At 39.6% G+C, this 21,699-nt stretch overlaps 2 protein-coding genes across 2 annotated transcripts in view; both read left to right on the top strand.

Annotated features, from left to right (window-relative positions):
- The window catches only part of LOC134796250 (G-protein coupled receptor Mth2-like), a 68,662-nt gene extending 50,285 nt beyond the window's left edge, over nucleotides 1-18,377 (top strand). The window contains exons 6-9 of the mRNA XM_063768298.1: nucleotides 10,704-10,875; nucleotides 11,819-12,004; nucleotides 17,585-17,729; nucleotides 18,128-18,377. Coding sequence (XP_063624368.1) covers nucleotides 10,704-10,875; nucleotides 11,819-12,004; nucleotides 17,585-17,720 — 494 coding nt within the window. The 3' untranslated portion in view covers nucleotides 17,721-17,729; nucleotides 18,128-18,377. The remainder of the gene's footprint in view (nucleotides 1-10,703; nucleotides 10,876-11,818; nucleotides 12,005-17,584; nucleotides 17,730-18,127) is intronic.
- LOC134796198 (sec1 family domain-containing protein 2-like) overlaps nucleotides 6,553-21,699 on the top strand; it is a 143,790-nt gene continuing 128,643 nt past the window's right edge. The window contains exon 1 of the mRNA XM_063768223.1: nucleotides 6,553-6,578. The gene's annotated coding sequence lies outside the window, so the exon portion shown is untranslated. The remainder of the gene's footprint in view (nucleotides 6,579-21,699) is intronic.

A 21,699-nucleotide genomic window follows, 5' to 3' on the forward strand; every position in this document is an offset into this window, starting at 1 on the left:
TAATTGCCAGACACAACCATTTTTGTTTGATATTCAGAGTAGGTAAATACTAACTCCGGTATTACAGCAGATTAATTATGCTAAACAAGCCATTTTCTAAATGGTGTGCTTCCGTTCCCAAATATTGCGGAAAGTTATAAATAATGCATAAGTACGGTATTTACTACGGGATGGTCGTTACATGATAGATAAGTAGGTACATACCTAAATAAAAAGCCGGACAACTTTATCGCTTCTATTAAAGTCTAAAGAGCCCTTGTTCGTTCTAAGGAAGAGTTACAACATCACGATATTCCAACGATAAAAAATTCTAGCCTATGCGATAGATAAACACCTACTGGTAGTACGTATATATATATTTTAATAACAAAACATCCACGTTTTGAGTCAAGGCGCGGTACGCAGGGTTTGGCGAAGGCACTTAGTATTCAATCATAATTTGAGAATTTATTTCCGACGTTTCGACGCAGAATTACACTAGTCATTAAGTTCGTGAGCATTGACAAAAGTTTTCCAGCCGACCAAAAGCTCTTTTTTTCTTGACCCTCTAGACAAAAATTACTTAACCTGAATTACGATTTGAATATGCAGACTCCGCAAGGCCAAGAGCGCACCGGGTTAAATTAGTAAAGTAGGTAATTTAAATATTTTATCATCCCCAACAGTCCTGGAATGCTACGTATGATTTTATCTGACTACCCTACGCCTACCAGAGCGTGGGCGTAAAATATTGCTTTTATTAACGCTCTCATAAATTTAACGTTGTATACGGGAGTTAAAAAACAATAAGCCTGGCATTCGGTCATGAAATCTACCGTCTGTCGAACGGTACGAATATTTTATTGATTTTCCATCAAATATTAGGATACCGCGGCGGTCAAAAATTCAAGCTCATTGAAAATTAATGAGATGAAGGCATTAACCGATTTCATTGCATTATTTACCAAATGTTTTATGTTACGATGGTGCATAGTGGCACAGACACTGTAGCCTATGGACGATTGCAACTTTATCCTCTAACGTCCCATGGTCCTTCTCCTATCTTATTAATACTGGTAAAAATTACCTCCAATGTAATTTAAATAATTATTAGTGGCTCGTAAACCTCGCGAACCCCTATGATTGCACCACTTCGTGAAATTTACAAAAAAAAAAAACATAATTATCGAACCACAAATTCGACCTGTTGAATCCGGGCATATCTGCCCAAGCTGGAATGAAGACCTTCGCTCCGCTCGGTCAATTAAATGCTGATTAAATGGAACAGAGTTGCCTTTGCTTTGTCTCTACTACTCTTCTTCTTCTTTCCCCTGCCCTTATCCCACGTTATGTGGGGTCGGCACAACATGTTTTTCTCTTCCATTCTCCTCTGTCTTTCGTCTCCTCAGCACTCACTCCTTTCTTTCTCATATCCTCTTTCACACAATCCATCCATCGTTTTTTGGGTCTACCATACGCTCTCCGTCCATCAACATTCATCCCTAACATTCTTTTGCCTATATGGCATTCATCCCTCCTCATTACATGCCCATACCACGCTAACCTAGTACTCCTCATTTTCTCCGTTACTGGAGCTACTTTCAAACTTCCTCTTATATACTCATTCTTAATACGATCCTTTCTCGTCACTCCACACATCCATCTCAGCATTCTCATTTCCGCTGCGTGCACTCTTCTTTCATCCGCTACTTTCGACGCCCAGCATTCTGATCCATACATTACAACAGGTCTCACGATCGTTCTGTATATTTTCCCCTTAAGTTTAAGGGGCATTCGTGGATCGCAAGTTGTTCCAGAGACCTGTCGCCATTTCATCCATCCCACATTTATTCTATTTTTCACGTCTCGGTCGATGTTTCCGTCACTTTGGATCAATGACCCAAGGTACCGGAAGTCAGAGCAGACTGGTAGGGATACACCATCTAAGGCAATGTGGGAAAAACTGGATAGACCACCGAAATCGCAGAACATGTGCTCCGTTTTGGTTCTGCTTATTTTGAGTCCCACACTTTCCAGCTTTTCTTGCCATTTTCCCAGCCTGCTCTGGACCTCAAGTGCATTTTCTCCGACAAGAACAATGTCGTCGGCAAACAGCATACACCAAGGTGCCTCCTCCTGTATGTTCGATGTCAGAGCATCCATAACCAGGAGGAACAAATACGGGCTTAAGGCCGACCCCTGGTGTAAACCTACCGCCACATTGAACTTGTCGGTTACTCCTGCTTCCGACCTGACGTGAGTACTGGCTCTGTCATACATCGCCTGAACAAGCCGTACATACTTCTCTGGCATTCCTTTCTCTCTCATAGACCATCACAGAACCTTACGGGGGACTCTATCGTATGCCTTTTCCAAGTCCACGAACACCATGTGCAAGTTCTTTTGCGCAAGTCTGTATTTTTCGCACAGCTGGCGAAGTGCAAATATGGCGTCCGTAGTTCCCCGGCCCGGCATAAACCCAAATTGGTTCTGTGTTACCTCACTTTCTTCTCTCATTCGTCTCGCTACCACTTTTTCCCATATCTTCATACTGTGTGACATGAGCTTTATTCCCCGATAGTTGTTGCAATCCTGTACATCACCCTTATTCTTAAAAACGGGCACCAGTGAACTGTTGCACCATTCATCAGGGATCGCCTCTTCTTGCAACAACTTATTAAAGAATAAAGTCAGCCACTTCCATCCATCCGCTTTCAGAAACTTCCATACTTCCACAGGTAAACCATCTGGCCCGACCGCTTTCCCATTCTTCATACCTTGCACAGCCATCTTTACCTCTTCTACAGTGATCTCCTTCACCATACCAATGTTGCTTCTAACATTTTCTAGCACTCCACTCCAGTCGTTCTCTTCGTTCATAAGTTTATTGAAGTAGTTCTTCCAGCGTTCTTTTATGCTCTTGTCATCCGTCAAAATCTTTCCTGCTTCGTCTCTCATACATTTCATATGATTTATATCTCTTGCATTCCTCTCTCTCTCTCTTGCTATTCTGTAAAGATCTTTTTGGCCTTGTGGGCTCTCTAGGAAATCGTACAATTTATCTTGTACCTTGGCCCTTGCGATTGCAACTGCTTTCTTAGCCATCTTTTTACTTGTAAGATAAGCTGACCTCTTGATTTCTTTCTCTCTATCGTTACCCTCTTCCACACTCTTCCATTCTTTAAAAGCATTCTTCTTTTCTTTCAGAATCATTCGCACATCTTCATTCCACCACCATGTATCCCTATCAATCTTTCCTTTCCCTGTTGTTTCCCCAAAAACATCCCTCGCTACACTTCTTAAACATACTGCCATTTCATTCCAGCAATCATTCGCTCTCATCTCTGCCATATCACCCATTCCTACCATCTTATCGACTATTCTTTTTCTAAATTCTTCAGATAAATCCCTGTCACTCAATCCATGCCATTTCGTTCTAGGTGGGGGCTTCGAGTTCTTTTGCAAGTGCTGTACTTTAAGATTTAAGTCTAGAATCAGTAACCTATGCTGGGAAACTAGGCTCTCACTGGGTATTACTTTGCAGTCCTTAGCCGACTGTATTTTGCTCCTTCTTAGAAGAAAGTAATCTATTTGGGTAGAGTGTTGGCCACTACGGTATGTAATAAGGTGTTGTTCTTTCTTTTGATAGTAGGTGTTCACTATGGCTAAGTCAAAGGCTAAGGCTGCTTCCAGAAGAGCTTCACCCTCTTGATTCCTGACTCCGTAACCACGGCCCCCATGCACTCTTTCATATCCGTCATTCATTCTTCCCACATGTCCATTAAAATCTCCTCCAATATATATCTCCTCACATTCTGGTATTCCCATAATTACCCCATCCAAATCCTCCCAGAATTTCTCTTTCAAACTATCATCACATCCAGTCTGCGGTGCATATACACTAATTACATTTAAAATCAAGTTTTCTATCAACAATTTCACGATAATTATTCTATCATTCACTCTCTTTACATCCATCACCTTGTTTTTCAGCTCCTTATCTAACACTACACCCACCCCATTTCTTTTCCCATCACTACCGCAATAATAAAACTTGTAACCCGCCCCAATTTCTCTAGCTTTCTGTCCCTTCCACTTCGTCTCCTGCAGACATGCTACGTTTATTCGTCTTCTTTCCAAAACATCCGCTAACTCTCTTCCTCTTCCAGTCATCGTACCTATATTCCAACTTGCAATCCTCAGTCTTATTTCCCGGACTAGCTTCTTACGCTGCCCCCGTCCCTGGTGCAGCAACCCTCGTCCATTTCTCACAGCCGCCGGGTGCTGCGCCTGCGCGTCGCCTGCGGGGTACGCCCTAGCATTATCGCATATCCTATCATCTGTCGCACTCATGTCATGTTGTAAATGATTTGGCATATATTTTTACGATCGGCCGCCTGCCTGACATCAACCCTCCTTGGGAATTCTTCGTCGATAAGGATAGATAGACTGGAGAAGGGAAATGGAAGGATAAGGGTAAGGGTTTGGGATACTAGCGTCACGGAGACAGAGGGGTGAGTGACACTAGCAGCTAGAGCAGTCCGGGGCCGCGTACCCGTAGTGATTCCAACCAGTTACCGGACAGATATTCTGGTGGATCCACTACTACATACCCATATTATCTGTCTATAATAAATATAATAATATTTGGTATTCTGTTGAATTGAATAGTTTAGTGCAAATTCACGAGGGTCTTTTAATTGTTTTTGAATAACAAATCTAATAGGTACAATTTTTGAAGTGAAAACTTCTTTAGCGGGGCTGAGCACTTTTTGTGATGGGGAAAAAATGTTAAACTCGCGAGAGCGTAAGACGTAAGATGTGACGGACACTGTTACAATGTCATATTTTTTTATTTAAAAGCCATCTAGCGAGTTTCCCTCAAACTGGTACTATATAGGGGTTTCAAGTTATGCGACGAAATAACGCTAGATGGCGTTAACCTCAATTATACATAGTGCTGCAGACATTTTGCACTAGATGGCCCTGTTATTAATATTTTGAGTTACAATGTCATTGAGTTTTCACTTCTGCCGGCACTCCCGGAGTGCAACCCGTTGTTTTTTTTTGCGATACATAGGTATAAATATAATCTCACACCTGAGGATGCCGAAGACCCCGGGTAAAGTGGAGAAGATTGAGCAGAAAAGCGGACCCTGGCGCTAGGCCGGGAAAACGCTAGGTTGAAGAAGATATAACATGCCGCCTAGACAGACAATTTAGGTTATCCAGACAGATCAAAAGGCACTTATATTTAGTGTTTAATAGACCAACTGGGGAGTAAGCCAAGGCCCAAGGGCGGTTAATATTACTGTCTCATACCTACCCATTTGACTTCATCCTTCAAATTAGTCTGTCCGACACTGAATTAAAGTTGATTAAAGTCATTTGCAAAATTGTGGTAAGAGGCCCATTTTTGCAATGAAAAACTAACGTCTCCCATGGATAAGTATATAACTTGGAGATGCTTTACATAAATTACATAATATTTATGAATCTATTACTAACATAAAAAGGACATATCTATATATTTAGGTAATACTTAGTTGATATTTTAGGTGTGTCCATTCTTAGTTATGAAAATTATTGTGAGCGTAGTAGGTTCAGGCGGAGTATGTCACTTTCTTAGGACGTCACATTCTGAGGACGTCACATTCTGAGTTCGTCACTTTCTGAGTACGTCACTTTATGAGAACGCCACTTTCTGAGGACGTCACTTTCTGAGTTCGTCACTTTCTGAGTACGTCACTTTCTGAGTTCGTCACTTTCTAAGTACGTCACTTTCTGAGTTCGTCACTTTCTGAGTACGTCACTTTCTGAGTTCGTCACTTTCTGAGTACGTCACTTTCTGAGAACGCCACTTTCTGAGTACGTCACTTTCTGAGAGCGCCACTTTCTGAGGACGTCACTTTCTGAGTACGTCACGTTTTTTAGCATAGGTACGATATCATCATCATCATCATATTTCCAAGCAGATGAAGTCGCGGGTCGAAGCTAGCGCAACATATTATCTACAGTCCGTTAACTCTCAGAATACCCTTCGCATTTTAGAAAGATACATCGGGTATAGGCGGTAGCACGCGAAGGTGATACTGCTGTTCTGCTTTCTTACTCACTCGCCAAAAGTTAGGGATACCTATTGTCTCAATGTAAAACAAGCCCTAATTTAATGACGTTATGCTTAATATTTGGTTGATGACTATAGGTATTGACGATTTGACTTTTTGTCATAATCTAAATAAAATAGAATCAGAATTTGAAAGCAGAACGTCACACCGTCATTTACAACTTCTGGCTGAAATTATACAGAGTGGTAATAATAACAGTCACATATTTTTTTGTAGGTAAGTATATTATTTATAGTTTGTGTTTTTTTTATTTTATCTCTAGTTTTAATTAAAATTTACTTTAACATAAAAAAATAAATTAAAACAAAATTGTGTAATAATGTAATTAATTATACAGTAAGGTCACTGTGGCGAAGTCCGGCGGCATACTTTTTTTTTGACTTTGGAGTGATCTAGTTCCGTTAATTATTTACCTATGTTACTGCTTGTAATCGCATACGATGAAGAATTTAATAATTAATAATAGACTTAGTGACAGATCATTTCAAGCACAAATTAAGCAAAAACAATGCCATTTTTTAAAATTCGGCGAGTAGACGGACTTCCCGTGCAGTTTAAGGGAAGTCCGTCTAGTTATGATATCAGCCAATCTATGGGTGCGTATATGTTCGTAGTCAAATTCCTAAAAAGAACGGATCAAGACAATGAAAAGTGTATTTTAAACTTGTTAATATACGGTTCAGATTCGAAGTAAACACCATTTTTCTAAAACAAAGGCAAGTCCGGCATATACTACCAAAATGGGGTGGTAAACCTTTTTTGGCAAATAATTAAACATAATTATTTTTTTGATTTCCGAAATAAAAGATCAATAGTAATTTTATAATGAATTTTAATCGTTTCTTTTAATTTACTGAGATCAAAATTTAATAAAGTAACATCATGCGCAAAGTCAGGAGGATTTTTTAATACCTTATCAAATCGTTATAATATTAAAAGTCGCAAAAACAGTTGGTAATCTCTGATTTAACGAAAGTCGGCCGAAGGCGCCCGGCTTTGGAACGCGTACAGCGTGCCTCGTACGTCGGGCTACGCCCGACTCTTTTAGTATGAGGGCGCCTCCCGGCTTTGAAACGCGTACAGCGAGCCTCGTACGTCGGGCTACGCCCGACTCTTTTAGTATGACGGACTTGCCTTGAACATAATAGACGGACTTTCCAACTTAGTCAAATTTTAATATGATAAATTGTGGAACGTATAATTACAAAACTAAGCTAATTTCTGATATTTTAAAAATATAATAAAGACAACTGGTTCATATGCTACCTACGTAGTTACTTTCTGATGCACAATCTTTTAACAACTATTCAATAACTATTTTTAACGATTTTTTTTTCGAACGGCTGTCGCACTATGACTTCGAGTTCAAAACACGAAATGACTTATTGAGGCGGATTGCTCTGAAGTTGGTTGTCACAGCGCCATCTGTTTTACAGTGACGGAACTAGCGCGAAAAGCTGGTTAATCGACTGGAGTCCAAAGTCGCATACGCCTTCAAATTCAAAAGTTATAACGTGTTGACGGACTTGCCTTGTAGACGGACTTGCCTACAGTGACCTTACTTAAAAGTCACATATTTTAATATGAATTTAAATATTTACCTACTAGTTATGGTGGTATTAACTACTCTATACAGGGTGGTACAAACCTCTATGTCCAAAATTTTTAAGTGAAAACTTCTTTAGCGGCGCTGTGCACTTTTTGTGATGGGGAAAAAATGTTAAACTCGCGACATGTCACGTGACCGTAAGATTCGTAAGACGTAAGACGGACACGTGACCTGATCGAAAAACTGTTACAATGTCATTGAGTTTTCACTTCTGCCGGCACTCCCGGAGTGCAACCCGTTGCGTTTTTTTTTTTAGATTCTTCACTACGTGGGCTATCAGATTACTAATTTGGGAACTTTCCACCTCGATTCCTTTGACCGGTGACTCTGTCCAATTATGACTATTGTCACTTTTTTTTTACCTTTAAAAAAAAACTTAGGGACTAGCAGTTTCTAAAATAACCAAAAGTTGTTGAACTCGCTTGTTTTTTTTTAATAAGGTAAAATCTAAACTTGACCTGCTTGAACGTAAAACTTTGACTTTTGTATTTTTTTTCAACTCGCAGCCAAGTGAGGATGCTGATTTTTTTTAGCAACTGCGTCGTTTATAAAGGATTATGTTATAAAAAGAAACATTCAAAAAAATTCAATAGTTTTTTTAAATAAATTAATTGGTTCGGCCCGGAATTTCTTAACAAAAGTTAAAAGTTCAAAAATTCATAACTCGTAAACTACGAAAAACCGGCTAACATACATATTCTATAATTGAATTGAGGAATCTAAAAAAAATTTTGGACGTCGTGGTATAGACCATCCTGTATAGTTTTGAGTGTTTGATTGCAAGTTGCGACTAAATCAGTACGACGCTGTCATTTTCTATTACGCGAATACGTCCGATAATATTTTACCCGAAAAACGAAGTTCATTCTGAGAGTTAACGGACTGTAAGTGGTCAAACAAATTTGTCATGAAATAAGAACAATAAAAACTACACTCATCCTTTTGTTTTGGGTGCTAGTACTAGTGTAAGACAAAGATAGTATGTTTATCTCTGTCTATGTTTGAAATGAGACAGTCCTTTGACAAACTTTATAACCTTTTTGTAGTTTCGGATTTTAAATAGAAAAAAATCAGCGATGTCATATCGGCGACATGATAGATTTTTATTGTCAGGCTAAAAGTACAATGTAATATTAATTTAAAAATTCATCGTGTAACCTATATAGGAAGAAAACAAACAAATAAATTACATTAAATATATGCAGAACATGAGAACTATGAGAGTATGGGAATGATCCATACGCAGAAGTGATTGATGGCTGAACATATATTCTGAATATGCCGTTGCCGATATGAAGAAATAGTTATTTGTACAACAAGAGATCAAAGTTTGATATTTCTTCGAGTGCTTATTTTGAGTCCCGTGCAAGCGAAAGATTCTATAATAGATTCACGAGCGTAGCGAGTGAATCTAATTTAGAATCTTGAGCGTAGTAAGGGATTCAAAAGCGCACGAGATGTAAATAACTTTGATCTCGTGTAGTACACAAAATTTTTCACCCTAAGCAGTGAGAACATACCTAGAGGGACAGAGATAATATAGAACCCAAGTATCGAACTTGTATTAGACCCCGCATGTTGAAATGACATTTGACTATAAAGGTCACTTGAATGTCATTTTGTCTCACTCAGTGAGCAAAATCGCATTTTGCTCACTGTTTTTAAGAAGCAAAGTACCCTTGTTCGATCTGCTGAGGTGAAAAAATCCTTTGACGCCTATTCTCCACAGGTGACACGAGAAGAAATATTGTCTGAACCAAAACTGCAAGAGCTGATTTTTATACGCAGATATCCAAAATTTACACCATCATCAGAAAAAAAGACGCGAGTTTATGGAGACATGACAGAAGACGCGGTATGTTGAAGAATATGTTGTCACGAAAGGAGCGGCAGTCCGTTTAAATGTAAAAAAGTGGGAATGACCTTCTACTGGTGTCAGCGAGCTTGCCGTGATACCTTCACCAGCTAATCACAGCGGCGAATGATAAAATCATGGTTCCTACTGTGCGAAACATTTATGTGTATTGAATCGAAGCTGTTGCCGGCCTAACTCCAATCTGTGGCTAAATGTTTTGGTGCTTGTAGTTTCTAAGTATTCTGAATTAAATAATGATTTAAACATAATTAGATTGTTTTTGTTATTATTTATTTCTCTATTTTCACTTTATTGCACGAAACATGGGACGTTTTGCCAAATGGAATTCTCTACCAGTCAGGCGTAAGGCAAACAGAGATTGGTATTGGTATGTAGGATATAAAAGCGACCGTATGTCGAACAGCTAATCTGGTTGCTGGCCGTATACATTTTTCGTGCAGGTATATTATACTGTTAAATCGTACCTATTCTAAAAAACGCGACGTCCTCAGAAAGTGACGTCCTCAGAAAGTGGCGTTCTCAGAAAGTGACGTCCTCAGAAAGTGACGTACTCAGAAAGTGGCGTTCTCAGAAAGTGACGTACTCAGAAAGTGACGTACTCAGAAAGTGGCGTTCTCAGAAAGTGACGAACTCAGAAAGTGACGTCCTCAGAATGTGACTTCCTAAGAAAGTGACATACTCCGCCTGAACCGAGTAGTAGGTAGGTACAAATATTGTGTGGATTGTGCCAGCTGCATGGAATCGATTTACTTTACACACACTAAACTATTATAGGATTTCGTGGAAGATAAATAAATATCTCCCTACATTAAATCGTGACAGAGCTGTCTAAGAAAGATAATTACGAAAATGGGATATATGCGATTATCGCAAATTTTCTAATTTTATATTATTTATACGTAGCATATTTGACTTGTGGTAGTGATACTAGTGATAGCCTGATAGGCGATACAATAGTTCTCAATAGTAGAGGCGGATCGAGGATGGGATCACTTTTTAGAGTAGATATATTGCAACATGAACAAATTCTTGTACAAAGCACTAAAAATGAAATTCAACGGGATGACAATGACGTTGAACTAATTATAAGCTTTCTACTCTTGTTATTCAGATTGGAAACGCGACCTCATGTATTTCTTCACACCAGTCCTGGTCTTGGTGCTGTGCAACACTATCCTGTTCTCTGTGACTGCTCACCGCATCCGCTCTATCAAGCAGGAGACGGCCATCTTGAAGAGCTCGGAGTCGGCCAGGAGTGACCGTCTTAAGAAGGATAAGCAAAGGTAGACATTAAAGTACTTTAGTAGCCAATATCTCTTTGTAATAAGTTAACCAATGGTCAATTAACATTGTCATCGATGTGAATTGGGTGCTGGCGCTGGTGCTTTGCAACGCTATGCTGTTCTCTGTGACTGCTCACCGCATCCGCTCTATTAAGCAGGAGACGGCCATCTTGAAGAGCTCGGAGTCGGCCAGGAGCGACCGTCTTAAGAAAGATAAGCAAAGGTAAATAAAGGTAAATAGGGTAGTAAATACTCTTATCTGGCTTTATCTTGGGTTTAAGTATTACATGCCAATGTTAAAGCTGCACAATTGAGAAGATAGAAAGTTACACACATACTCGTATAAGTAAGTAGTGTAAGGTGTAAGTAGAGTTAGCACAGGGAAGCTTTGTTTAAATTAAAGATTGCTCCCGGGACTGAATTAGTACGCCGAGAACTGGGAATTCCCGGTTCCGGGACTGTTTTTGTATAAAAACCAGTAAACGCAGTACACCCTATTTAAATTTTATTAAACGTGATAAATTGATAATTGTTGCGGTGGAAATTTATACGTCATATTACTTTTTTGTGCGCCTCACTGTTCCAAGTCAGGTGCAGAGAAATACCGAACTTTGGCCGTCTGTACTTGAGATTCCCATTTTTATACAACAGATATAATTTTGTTATTGAATCACTAAAAATATCCCTAAGTGTGAAACAAAAATCATGGAAATTGTCCGACAGTTCCATGATAAAATCGACAACAAACCTAACACAATTTCTTTGTGTGATCTGTAAATGTATTACGATAAGAATCATGATAACACATAAATTCACACAATGATAGAGTCGTCGGTGCAAGGGCATCAAGTAAACTAATCTATCAACCTTACCTATCTATCTGATAAATGATGCGACGGTTGTTAAATGGCTATAAATATTAATGGAAGTTACCCTCAACCAGGTACGGCTTATACCTGAAGCTGTTCATGGTAATGGGCGTGAACTGGTCGGTGGAGCTCATCAGCTTCGCCGTGGGGGGCTCCAACTGGTACTGGATCGTCGTGGACCTATCCAACGTGATGCTGGGCTTCTTCATATTCTTCATCTTCGTGTGGAAGAAGAAGGTGCGCAACTTGGTCAGAAAAAGGTAAGTTGGACGAATATTCTAAATTTCCTTTTAGTCTTAGACGTGTTCTCATTAGTTGCGTGAATAGGCTGCTCCTGTGTAGGTAATGTTTATCAACTGTCAACTTAACTAGAATTTGTCTAAGTTAACTTTGCACTGACTCGAACAGAACAAAGTGTGGGAGTGTCATTATAGATGTCATATTTTCGTAGACATGTTACATAATTAAATGACTACATTGGCACATTTTGTCATTGCACATGCGATGCAGAGTTATCTTGGTTCGGCTTTACTGAGTGTAGTACATACAGTTACCACAGAGGACCGACCTCTTTAGGTAAGTAGGCGCGCGTCGCCCTTTATCTTCCAATCTCTTTGTAGTATACAATAAACTTCTATGTAGCTGAAGCCAGATTTATCTGCAGCTGACTAGATCTACGAAGCCGCTAGTTTGAAACTATATTCAACCACCCACAGCTTATATCATCCCCAAATCTGTTGGAAAAGCAATTTCCAAATCTGTTATACACGTATTACCTCTTGGCACAGCCGGGCTGGAGTAGCCGGACTGTTACCAGCACGAAATTCAGGGTTATTACCCGCGAACGACTTCGTACGTTCATCTATGTGCCTCGTGCCTCTATCACTCAAATAAGTGAGAGCGATAGTGAGCCAAAAATACTATTTCCGAATTTCAATTTTCGTTGTACGATTGTCATCTCATTCGATGGCGGTTTTAATTGCTGAGGAACCATATATACCGTATTAATTTTCAATTACGAGTAGTTGTTACGCACCCTAAGATAACGTTACACTGGCAGAAGTTCGAAAGCATCTCGACTGCACTGGCAATCAGAATATTCGACCGGATTTGTGCCTCTCGGGAGTCAAGACACACTCTATGAACGCAAGTTTAAATTGTTTCTCGCGGCATCGGATAAGTTTAGGTAATCTAAATTGTTATCCAATATGCAGAATGAATTATTTCAATAGATGGGTAGTCTATTAAATTTTATATTAATTACAGTAACAACGTTTGTATATAGGTACTATTCATCTAACTACATACCGGTATATACTCGTATATAGGTATATATTAAGTAAGGTGGTGGTACTAGTGCTCGACATGCTAATGCCCAATAGATGACACCCTACTGTCACCTCTATTGACAATGACTTAAGTTTCAAGATGACATGTTGTAGGTATACTGGGACCGCGTCGAACACCAGTACCACCACTTTAAAGGTATAAAAGCTTCACTCTGGATTCATTGTTTTGTGAAGGGTATACACATTTCAAGAAAAAGTAAAAAAAGAAACCCGATCGAGGGTTCTCTGGCATCACCTCTAACTAAATTTATTATCCTCTTAATGAGCTGATAGTGTAGATATATTGAGTTTTACACACACTGTAGAAAATTGCTTTACGTTAATAAATACCTAATTCATAGTTCGAATGCAGCCAAGCCAAAAAAAAACATAGAAAACGATTCCATTTAACCCTCACCGGTTTCGGGTGTAGGACGTAAAATATATCTTGTTTGTGCCGAACCCCCAGTTGATATCCTATTCCATATCTCGGGATTGCAAGTGTCACTTGAGCGCAATGTAATGGCGACCATCAGTATCCCTAGTTTCATGTCACCAATTTATGATGATCGTAAATCAGCTATAACATATCAGGTACCAGCGGTTGTCAATAATATTTGATGTTACACCACACTTGCAGAGTGTTATTGGAGCCCAAGGGGCATATTCGGAAATAAAAAATATTGATGTCAAGTTTATTTCAATATCAGGGGCCTATTCGACTCGGGAGCGTGAAAGAAGATGAGTAAGCAGCAAAATAAAAATATGGCAACCACACGGCTACTTTTCTGACTAGGGGCAATACACCAACCACTAGGCAACATGTAGTTGACGGTTCGGGTTCGAGGGATCACCAATGTTACCTACAGCCATGTCACTTCTCACTTACATAAGTTAAATTGGCCTCCACTGCTTCGTGCCTTAGAAAAATAACTAATATGTTTTTTAATTAAGTATCTGCATCTCTAGTCAGTATTTACTCAAATACGGCATAGTAACTTAGGCACTAAGCACATATCATAGGTAGGTATCATAATTATGAGGGCAACTATAACAACCACTCATATTGAAGTAAAATAGGAATCATATTACATTTGTGCATTCTCACTTCTCCCCAGTGTTACAATTGCCTATACTTTATGACCAGAGGCGTATTTACAAATTTGGCGCCCCGGGCCATTTTGATTTGCCGCCCCCCTTCATCAGTGACGATAAAGTATTTTATTTAAGAAAAAAAAAACCCTCAACAAGTACCTTTGGGGTGTGAAACAAAAAAAAAGTAAACATTTACCATTTACTCACATAGGCATTTACATTGTTTTCCTATGTACAAATTGGTTGACAAAATCATCAATGACGCTGTCGTAATTTAAAACGTTTGTCAGCTCATGCAGCTTCTATATTAAGAAGAGCTAAGCTATTCAGGCGCTCTTCGCTGATAGTGGAACGTAGATAATTTTTTATTCTTTTGAGTGCAGAAAGGTGACGTCACTAATGTCACTATTCTAGATACAGATTTATATGGGCCGTTTTTGTCACTCAATGACGATGCGACCTCGTTATATTTGCCTGATCTGTTTGGCCATTGGGAATCAAGGTGAGGCATTGGCAGTCAGGCTGGATATAGCTAAGGAGTTCGGTCGGGTCTGGCATCGAGTCTGCTCGAGGGACTATGTTATACAAATGGATCGCTAGCTTTTTTCCGGTAGACGCACATGAGCCGACGTATAGTAGACGGAAGCCGCTCCGATAGTGTGGACATTAACGCTGGCGTTGCACTAGGTTCTGTGCTGTCATTGCTGCATTATCAATGATAATCATTGCTATGCAGACGACAGTAGTAGGGATGCGTATTACACAGGCCGTACCATTATCCCTCATTCTGTGGTGCTGGAAAGTCATGAAAAGTATTGTATTTGTATCTGATATCGAGAGCACTCTATCTGTACTGAGTTTCGGCATGGGAGACACAAGAACCGCCCAATGTAGTCATATGGGTCACAAATAATGTAGGTACGTAAGTGAAAACGCGAGCGTAGCGAGCGCGAAAATTTTTCGAGAAAATAGTAGGTTTTTTAGGGTTCTGTACTTCAAAAGGAAAAAAACTACTAATAGGATCACTTTGTTGTCCGTCCGGCCGTCTGTCTGTCTCAATATAAAGGGCCTTGACATGACAGAGGGCGGCAAAATCGACAAATCATGCTTGTTATTTAAATTTTACAAATAAATAGGGGAGCGACAAAATTCTGGTCGACCCTATCTGAACAGCAAATAAAATATTTTTTGACCCAAATTTGCCGCCCCCTAAAATCTGCCGCCCTAGGCTTCAGCCTACTCAGCCTAGTGGTAAATCCGGCACTGCGCCGTACTAATACTTCTTGAACGAAAATGTTGCTTAATTTAGGTACTTGTTGGTAGATATTTTAAGCAATTGGTGGGGTTTGAAGCGTTCGTTTGTTTATTAATTTAAATGTAAATTAAAATATAATAGCTAAGTTTGATTATAAAAGGCGCCCAGAAAAAGCCGCGAGGCGGCGGCTTCGCCGCCCCCCCGCGGCGTGCCGCCCCGGGCCATGGCCCCCTTGGCCCTAGGGTAAATACGCCCCTGTTTATGACAGCCATAACACCTTATGAAGTAAATGTATGACGTACCAAGCTGTGAAACGAATCAATTAGCGTGGTAGCTTTATTAGCATCGTCAGTGGAGCCACTAAATTGCCGACGAAGCGATAATGAACCAATTTCTGTGGAAATGTTTGTGTTATTAACTTAGTTTGGAACTTGTGCAGCAAGAACCAGTGGCAGGACGTTCGTAGTAGTACATAACTATAGAGGCCGGAAAACGAAGGCTTGCAGGCCAAGTAGATCTAGATAGGGATACGTGGCCGGCAACCCCGTTTCTCGTCCGAGATTTGTATAGGTACTAGTGCTTTTCTCAAACTTGCAATGCCATAGGCTACGGTGGCCAAAATCGAGAAAAAACTGTCTAAAAATTGTGTCTAGTATTTCCGGACCTAATTTGAAGTAAGTCATGTGACATGTCAACTTTTCATTGCAAGTTTGAGAAAAACAGGAAAAACTAGATAGAATTGCGCTCCTTGTCTTACTTGTGAGACAAGGAGCGCAATTCTATCTAGTTTTTCCTGTTTTACTAATAATAAGAAAATCAAGTAAAGAAAAATTAAGGGAAAAATATAAACCTAACAGGTTCTTTTACCTGCCGCCACAGGTAAATATTAATTCGTGAGCCATTTAGGGTTTGGTTGGACAATTCATAGCTCAAGTAGCTTGAACTCTGAATAGCTTAACAATCCGTGCGTGACTATACCGTAGTGCTTAGGCTTTTCGAATTATTTGACCAGCCTGTTTAGACTAAAGTTTCCTGGGCTTGTTTAATCATTTTATCAATCTACCTTATCCTGATATACCGCCTAAGACCTACCGGCCGAGACCGTGTTACTCACCTGTAAAAAGAGTAATTGTTGTAATGAATTAGAGCATAGGTATTCTCTTACGAAATGTGTCTGGTCTAGACAAGGACTGGTGAGTCCGATTAGACGTGTTACTATAATAGCAACAGCAAAAACATAGGAAAAAGAAGTAGCATTGTGGTACAGTAGTCTAATGGTTATGATCAGACATCGTACATTTTATAGCATTTTTAGGGTTCCGTACTCAAAGAGTAAAAACGGGACCCTATTACTAAGACTCCGCTGTCCGTCCGTCCGTCCGTCCGTCTGTCACCAGGCTGTATCTCGTGATCTGTGGTAGCTAGATAGCTGAAATTTTCACAGATGATGTATTTCTGTTGCCGCTATAACAACAAATACTAAAAACAGAATAAAATAAAGATTTAAGTGGGGCTCCCATACATCAAACGTGATTTTTGACCGAAGTTAAGCAACGTCGGGCGGGGTCAGTACTTGGATGGGTGATCGTTTTTTGCATTATGGTACGGAACCCTTCGTGCGCGAGTCCGACTCGCACTTGCCCGGTTTTTAATATTAACGTAATTAACACTAATTAATCATTAGGGTTGAAATTGTTTATTACCAATTCCGTTAACACCATTCCGCTGCACCATGGTTATGATACTTATGATAATGGTTGGTATGTAGGTGTAAAAAGTCAGGCAGGCAGTGGTTTTGTTTTTGCGAAAGCGACTGTATATGAACTTCCAACCCAGAGGGAAGTCAAAAGTCAAAAGCATTTATTGCGAACATATAGGTGTAACTATTGGGCTAAACTCATTGGGATCCGTCCGGTTTGCTCACAATGTTTTCGTTTACCGAAAAACCACTCGTAAACATCAAACGATATTTTGTAGGGTCAAAATGGCTGCAAAGTTGTTTTTCAGAACCAAAAGAATTAAAGGAAGGAGAGAGGGCCACCACACGGCGGCGGTCCTAGCAAGCGTGTTTTATGTGTGCTACGTTGAATTTCACATATTTTATTAATACATTAGGTCACAATTTTACGTTGTTCTATATAATACCTACTGTATAATTTCAGCTGGAACAACTTCTGCGGTACGAGGACCGTCGCAGACGGGCTTGGAAAATGGGCAACCCGGACTAGTTCGGCACCGACCGAAGACACCCGAGTATCGGCCGACGACACCGCGATGCGGATGAAAGAGCTCCACTAACTATCACAGGTTATTGTTTACTTTAGAACGAGAATCGCAATGACAGCAGTCAGCACTAGCACCTAGTGGTTAGTGGTTGATGGGTTTGAAATGGATAACGTACTAGTACGACGGCACCCACCGAAAACAGTCTAGTATCGGCCGACGAGACCGCGATGCGAATGAGGGAGCTTCACTATCACATAGGTATTTAACTACTTATTGTTTAAGCGCGAATCACCATCACAATATTTGTACCCGGCATCAGACATGAGACTTATATATCTAAACCTATGAAAGTCTCATCCAAACTTTGACAGATGGCGGCAGGATGCCAAAGTTTGCTTCCTAATCTCTAGACACCATTTTATAGCTTCTATGGAAACACATTATCATGATAACGAAAACTGAAATTTATCTTGTTTCAGAACCGGACGACATGCCGTTATCAAAGCCAAAGAATTCTCAAAATAAATTCACGTCTGTAGTTATAGTTAATTTAAGTTAATTAAGATCATTTTTTACATAATAAAGGCTTGCTTCAGACTTTTCGAAGGTGCTTATTATCTTAACACACTTTGAACAACCAATTTGTGTGAGTATTCTGATATTTTTGAGGACCTTAACCGTTTCTATACCTACATCTGATGGCAACTATACAATTGATACGTAAAGGTGGCCGGCTGTAGGGCCTGTAGGTAGGTACCTATCTTTAGTGATAAAATGGCTTTTTTTTCTTTAATTACTAAATAATATAATACATGGGTACAGTTCGCACCAGCAGTCTAAGCAGCTTGGATATATTAGATATAGCTTAAAATAGTATCTAAGATAGGTAATACAGTAAATAGTTATCAAGAGCAATTTCAAGCGTTTCGATCACTTAACATAGCGGTCGGCAACCTTTTTGCAGCCTAGGGCCACATAGTAGTTAACGAAGTTGCAGCGGGTCGCTCTTAAAGGTTGAACACGCCAAAACTGGGGCATGTACAATCGACTATTGCTATGCAAATAATAGAGATATACAAACTTTTATGGCACCTACTTGGTCACAAGACACTGGCCTATAATGTTATCAAGTTTTTTTAAATTATGTTTATTCGTTGTCAAAATGTCGAGCAAACAACATCAACAACGCGAGCGAATTTTGCACGAATACGTAGAAAATTCATTACTGAGCTACAGAGATATCGCGAAACGACTGAAATGTCCTCAATCTACGGTTTGTCGCGTATTAAAAAAGTTCCGTGCGCACCTAACAATAGATCGGAATTAAAACCAAAATATTACTTTGCTAATCCGCGAAAAGATAACGTGCTAGTCAATCAGTGCTAACCCGTTATACTTACTTGCGTATTTTTACATGCAATTAATATTCCCACCCTCCCACCGCAAAAATAAATACGCAAATAAATATAACAAACCACCACCAAAAGAATAAACCTCGACACGTGTTTCGCCTCTCTACGAGGCATCCTCAGGAGTTGTTGACGGTCTGACGCCCGGCAACGGAATGACCTGTCTAGAATGGTCGGCCATATTTATACCTTGACCACTCCCCCTACCGTGCAAGTGTGAGTGAGATGGAAAAATTCGTAATAACGGCGATGACGCAACATTCAATTGTTCGTTAAGAATCATGCCCCTATTGTTGTACCTAATTATTTCCAGTTGTTCCAGAACACCCAAACGCAATCCCTTTTCGCAAACATGTAAAATATCAAAAGAATGATTCTCAGATAAAGTGTGACCTGTATCTAATAAGTGCTTTGCAAAATTGGACTTCTCTGGATGGTTATGTCTATATGACGCAACATGCTCTTTATACCTAGTAGTGAAACTACGGCCCGTTTGCCCCACATACACTTTATTGCAATCGTCACAGGTAAGCTTATAAACTCCAGACTTTTTCCCATTCTCGATCTTATCTTTGCCATTGCAAAGCTTCGAGTGCAAAGTATTATTTGTCTTAAAGGCCACAGGAATGTCGTTAGACTTCAAAATTTTGTAAATTGCATCAGACAACTTGCCAACATAAGTTATGCTCGCTTTATATTTCTTAATCGGTTCAGAGGATCGTGCCGCATACAACATAGTGTTGACCATACTATTCCGCTTTTTCCTGATGATACCATCCACAACAGACTTATCGTAACCATTCGAAACTGCTAAGTGATAAATATTATTTAATTCAATCTGATAGTGTTCATCAGAAAGAGGCACAGTCAACATTCTATGCACATAACAATGAAAAGCAGCCAACTTATGCTGCCATGGATGCGTGGAAGAAGCCGGGATAACTGTATCGGTATGTGTAGGCTTACGGTAAATTTTGAACTGATGCCTGTTGTTTACTTTAGTGATTGTTAAATCTAGAAAATTCAATGAGTTGTCTTGCTCTAGTTCCTTTTTAAACTTAATTTTTGGATGCTTACCATTAATTTCAGCAATAAATGCATCCAGCAGGCCCATACTACCCGTCCAACAAATAATCAAATCATCCACGTATCTAAAATAGTATAATATATTATTGTTGCCCACAATATGCTGGTTCTCAAAATGGTCCATAAAAATATCAGCCATTAAAGGACTTAGTGGTGAACCCATAGCCAAACCATCACTTTGCAAATAATACTGTCCCCCAAATCTGAAATAATTTTGTTTCATACAAATCGCTGTTAGATCTATCAATTCATCTACTTCCCCTGGATGTAAACGTTGCCTTTCAAAAAGACCCTTAATAATCTCCAAAGTCTCTCCATATGGCACATTTGTAAACAAACTGTCTACATCCAATGAAAGAAGAACAGCATTATCTGGTATGTTAATGTCCTGGATCTTTTCTATTAACTGCAAGCTATTTTTCAAGCAATATTTCGGCTGGAACTGGGACTTGTCTCTTATAATGGAATTCAACCTTTTTGCCAGATTATAAGTTGGCGCACCCAAATATGAGACCACTGGACGAACTGGGATATTATCCTTATGAATTTTGGGAAGTCCATAAAGAATAGGAGCTCGTGGATTCATAGGCACAACCATACTCTTCTGATGTTCGGTTTCAAAAACAAATGAAGAATTCTTAACTGCTTGTCTAAGATCTTTCTGGAACCCTGGAGTTGGGTCTCTTTGCAATCTCGAAAATCCGTCACCTTGAATAAGGTGTACTTTCTGATTATACTGTCCCTTCTCCATAATCACAATGCAGTTGCCTTTATCTGCCTTTGAAACCACCAAATCACTGTCTTGCACTTTCTGTTGTATAGATCTTAGCAGCAAAACATCAGAATCAACACACGCACTCTGTGCTGGACTAGTACTCTTGATAACATTAGCCACCATGGTCTTTGTATCTACATCACCACGGCCCCGCACAATTGCAACCTCAGAATCCACTGCCAAATTTTCTAATGTTCTATGAGTAATTTTTGTCTGGAAATTATACTTCAAACCTTTATCTAAAAGCCCAATTTCATTTTCTGAGAACTCCACATTAGTTAAATTCTTGACTCGAGGATGGAAAACATGGTGAGTTGTTACTTGCACATCCCTTCTCCTTAAAAATGAACCAGAACTCGACTCTGTTAACCTATGCAATTTGTTAAGCTGGGTAGTATACATCTGGTGTGCAAGTTCAGAAGCAAAGTATCTCGCCTTCTGGTCCAGAATATCGAATTCGAGATTATGCAACTTAAATGAAAGTTCTGAATATAACACCTTAAGATGCAATTTCAAATTATCCCTTACTGAAAACCAGTGGCGAGATTCTTCGTTCAACCATATTTTCTGAGCCCTATTAATAGCCAATTTAGCAGCCCTGGAAGTACTACTACAGCGGAAATGGATGTAATTAGGAACAACATTCAAACGCTTGCACTGTTGGTTAAACCAAACATTCTGGACAGCTGCACGATGTTGTTTGGTTAGTTTGACATAAAGTCGTGCCTGTTCGGCCACGCAAGCCGTTTTCAAATAGTGAATAGAATCAGGCGTTACTTTG

This window comes from Cydia splendana, chromosome 13 (assembly GCF_910591565.1).
Source record: "Cydia splendana chromosome 13, ilCydSple1.2, whole genome shotgun sequence".
NCBI lineage: Eukaryota > Metazoa > Arthropoda > Insecta > Lepidoptera > Tortricidae > Cydia > Cydia splendana.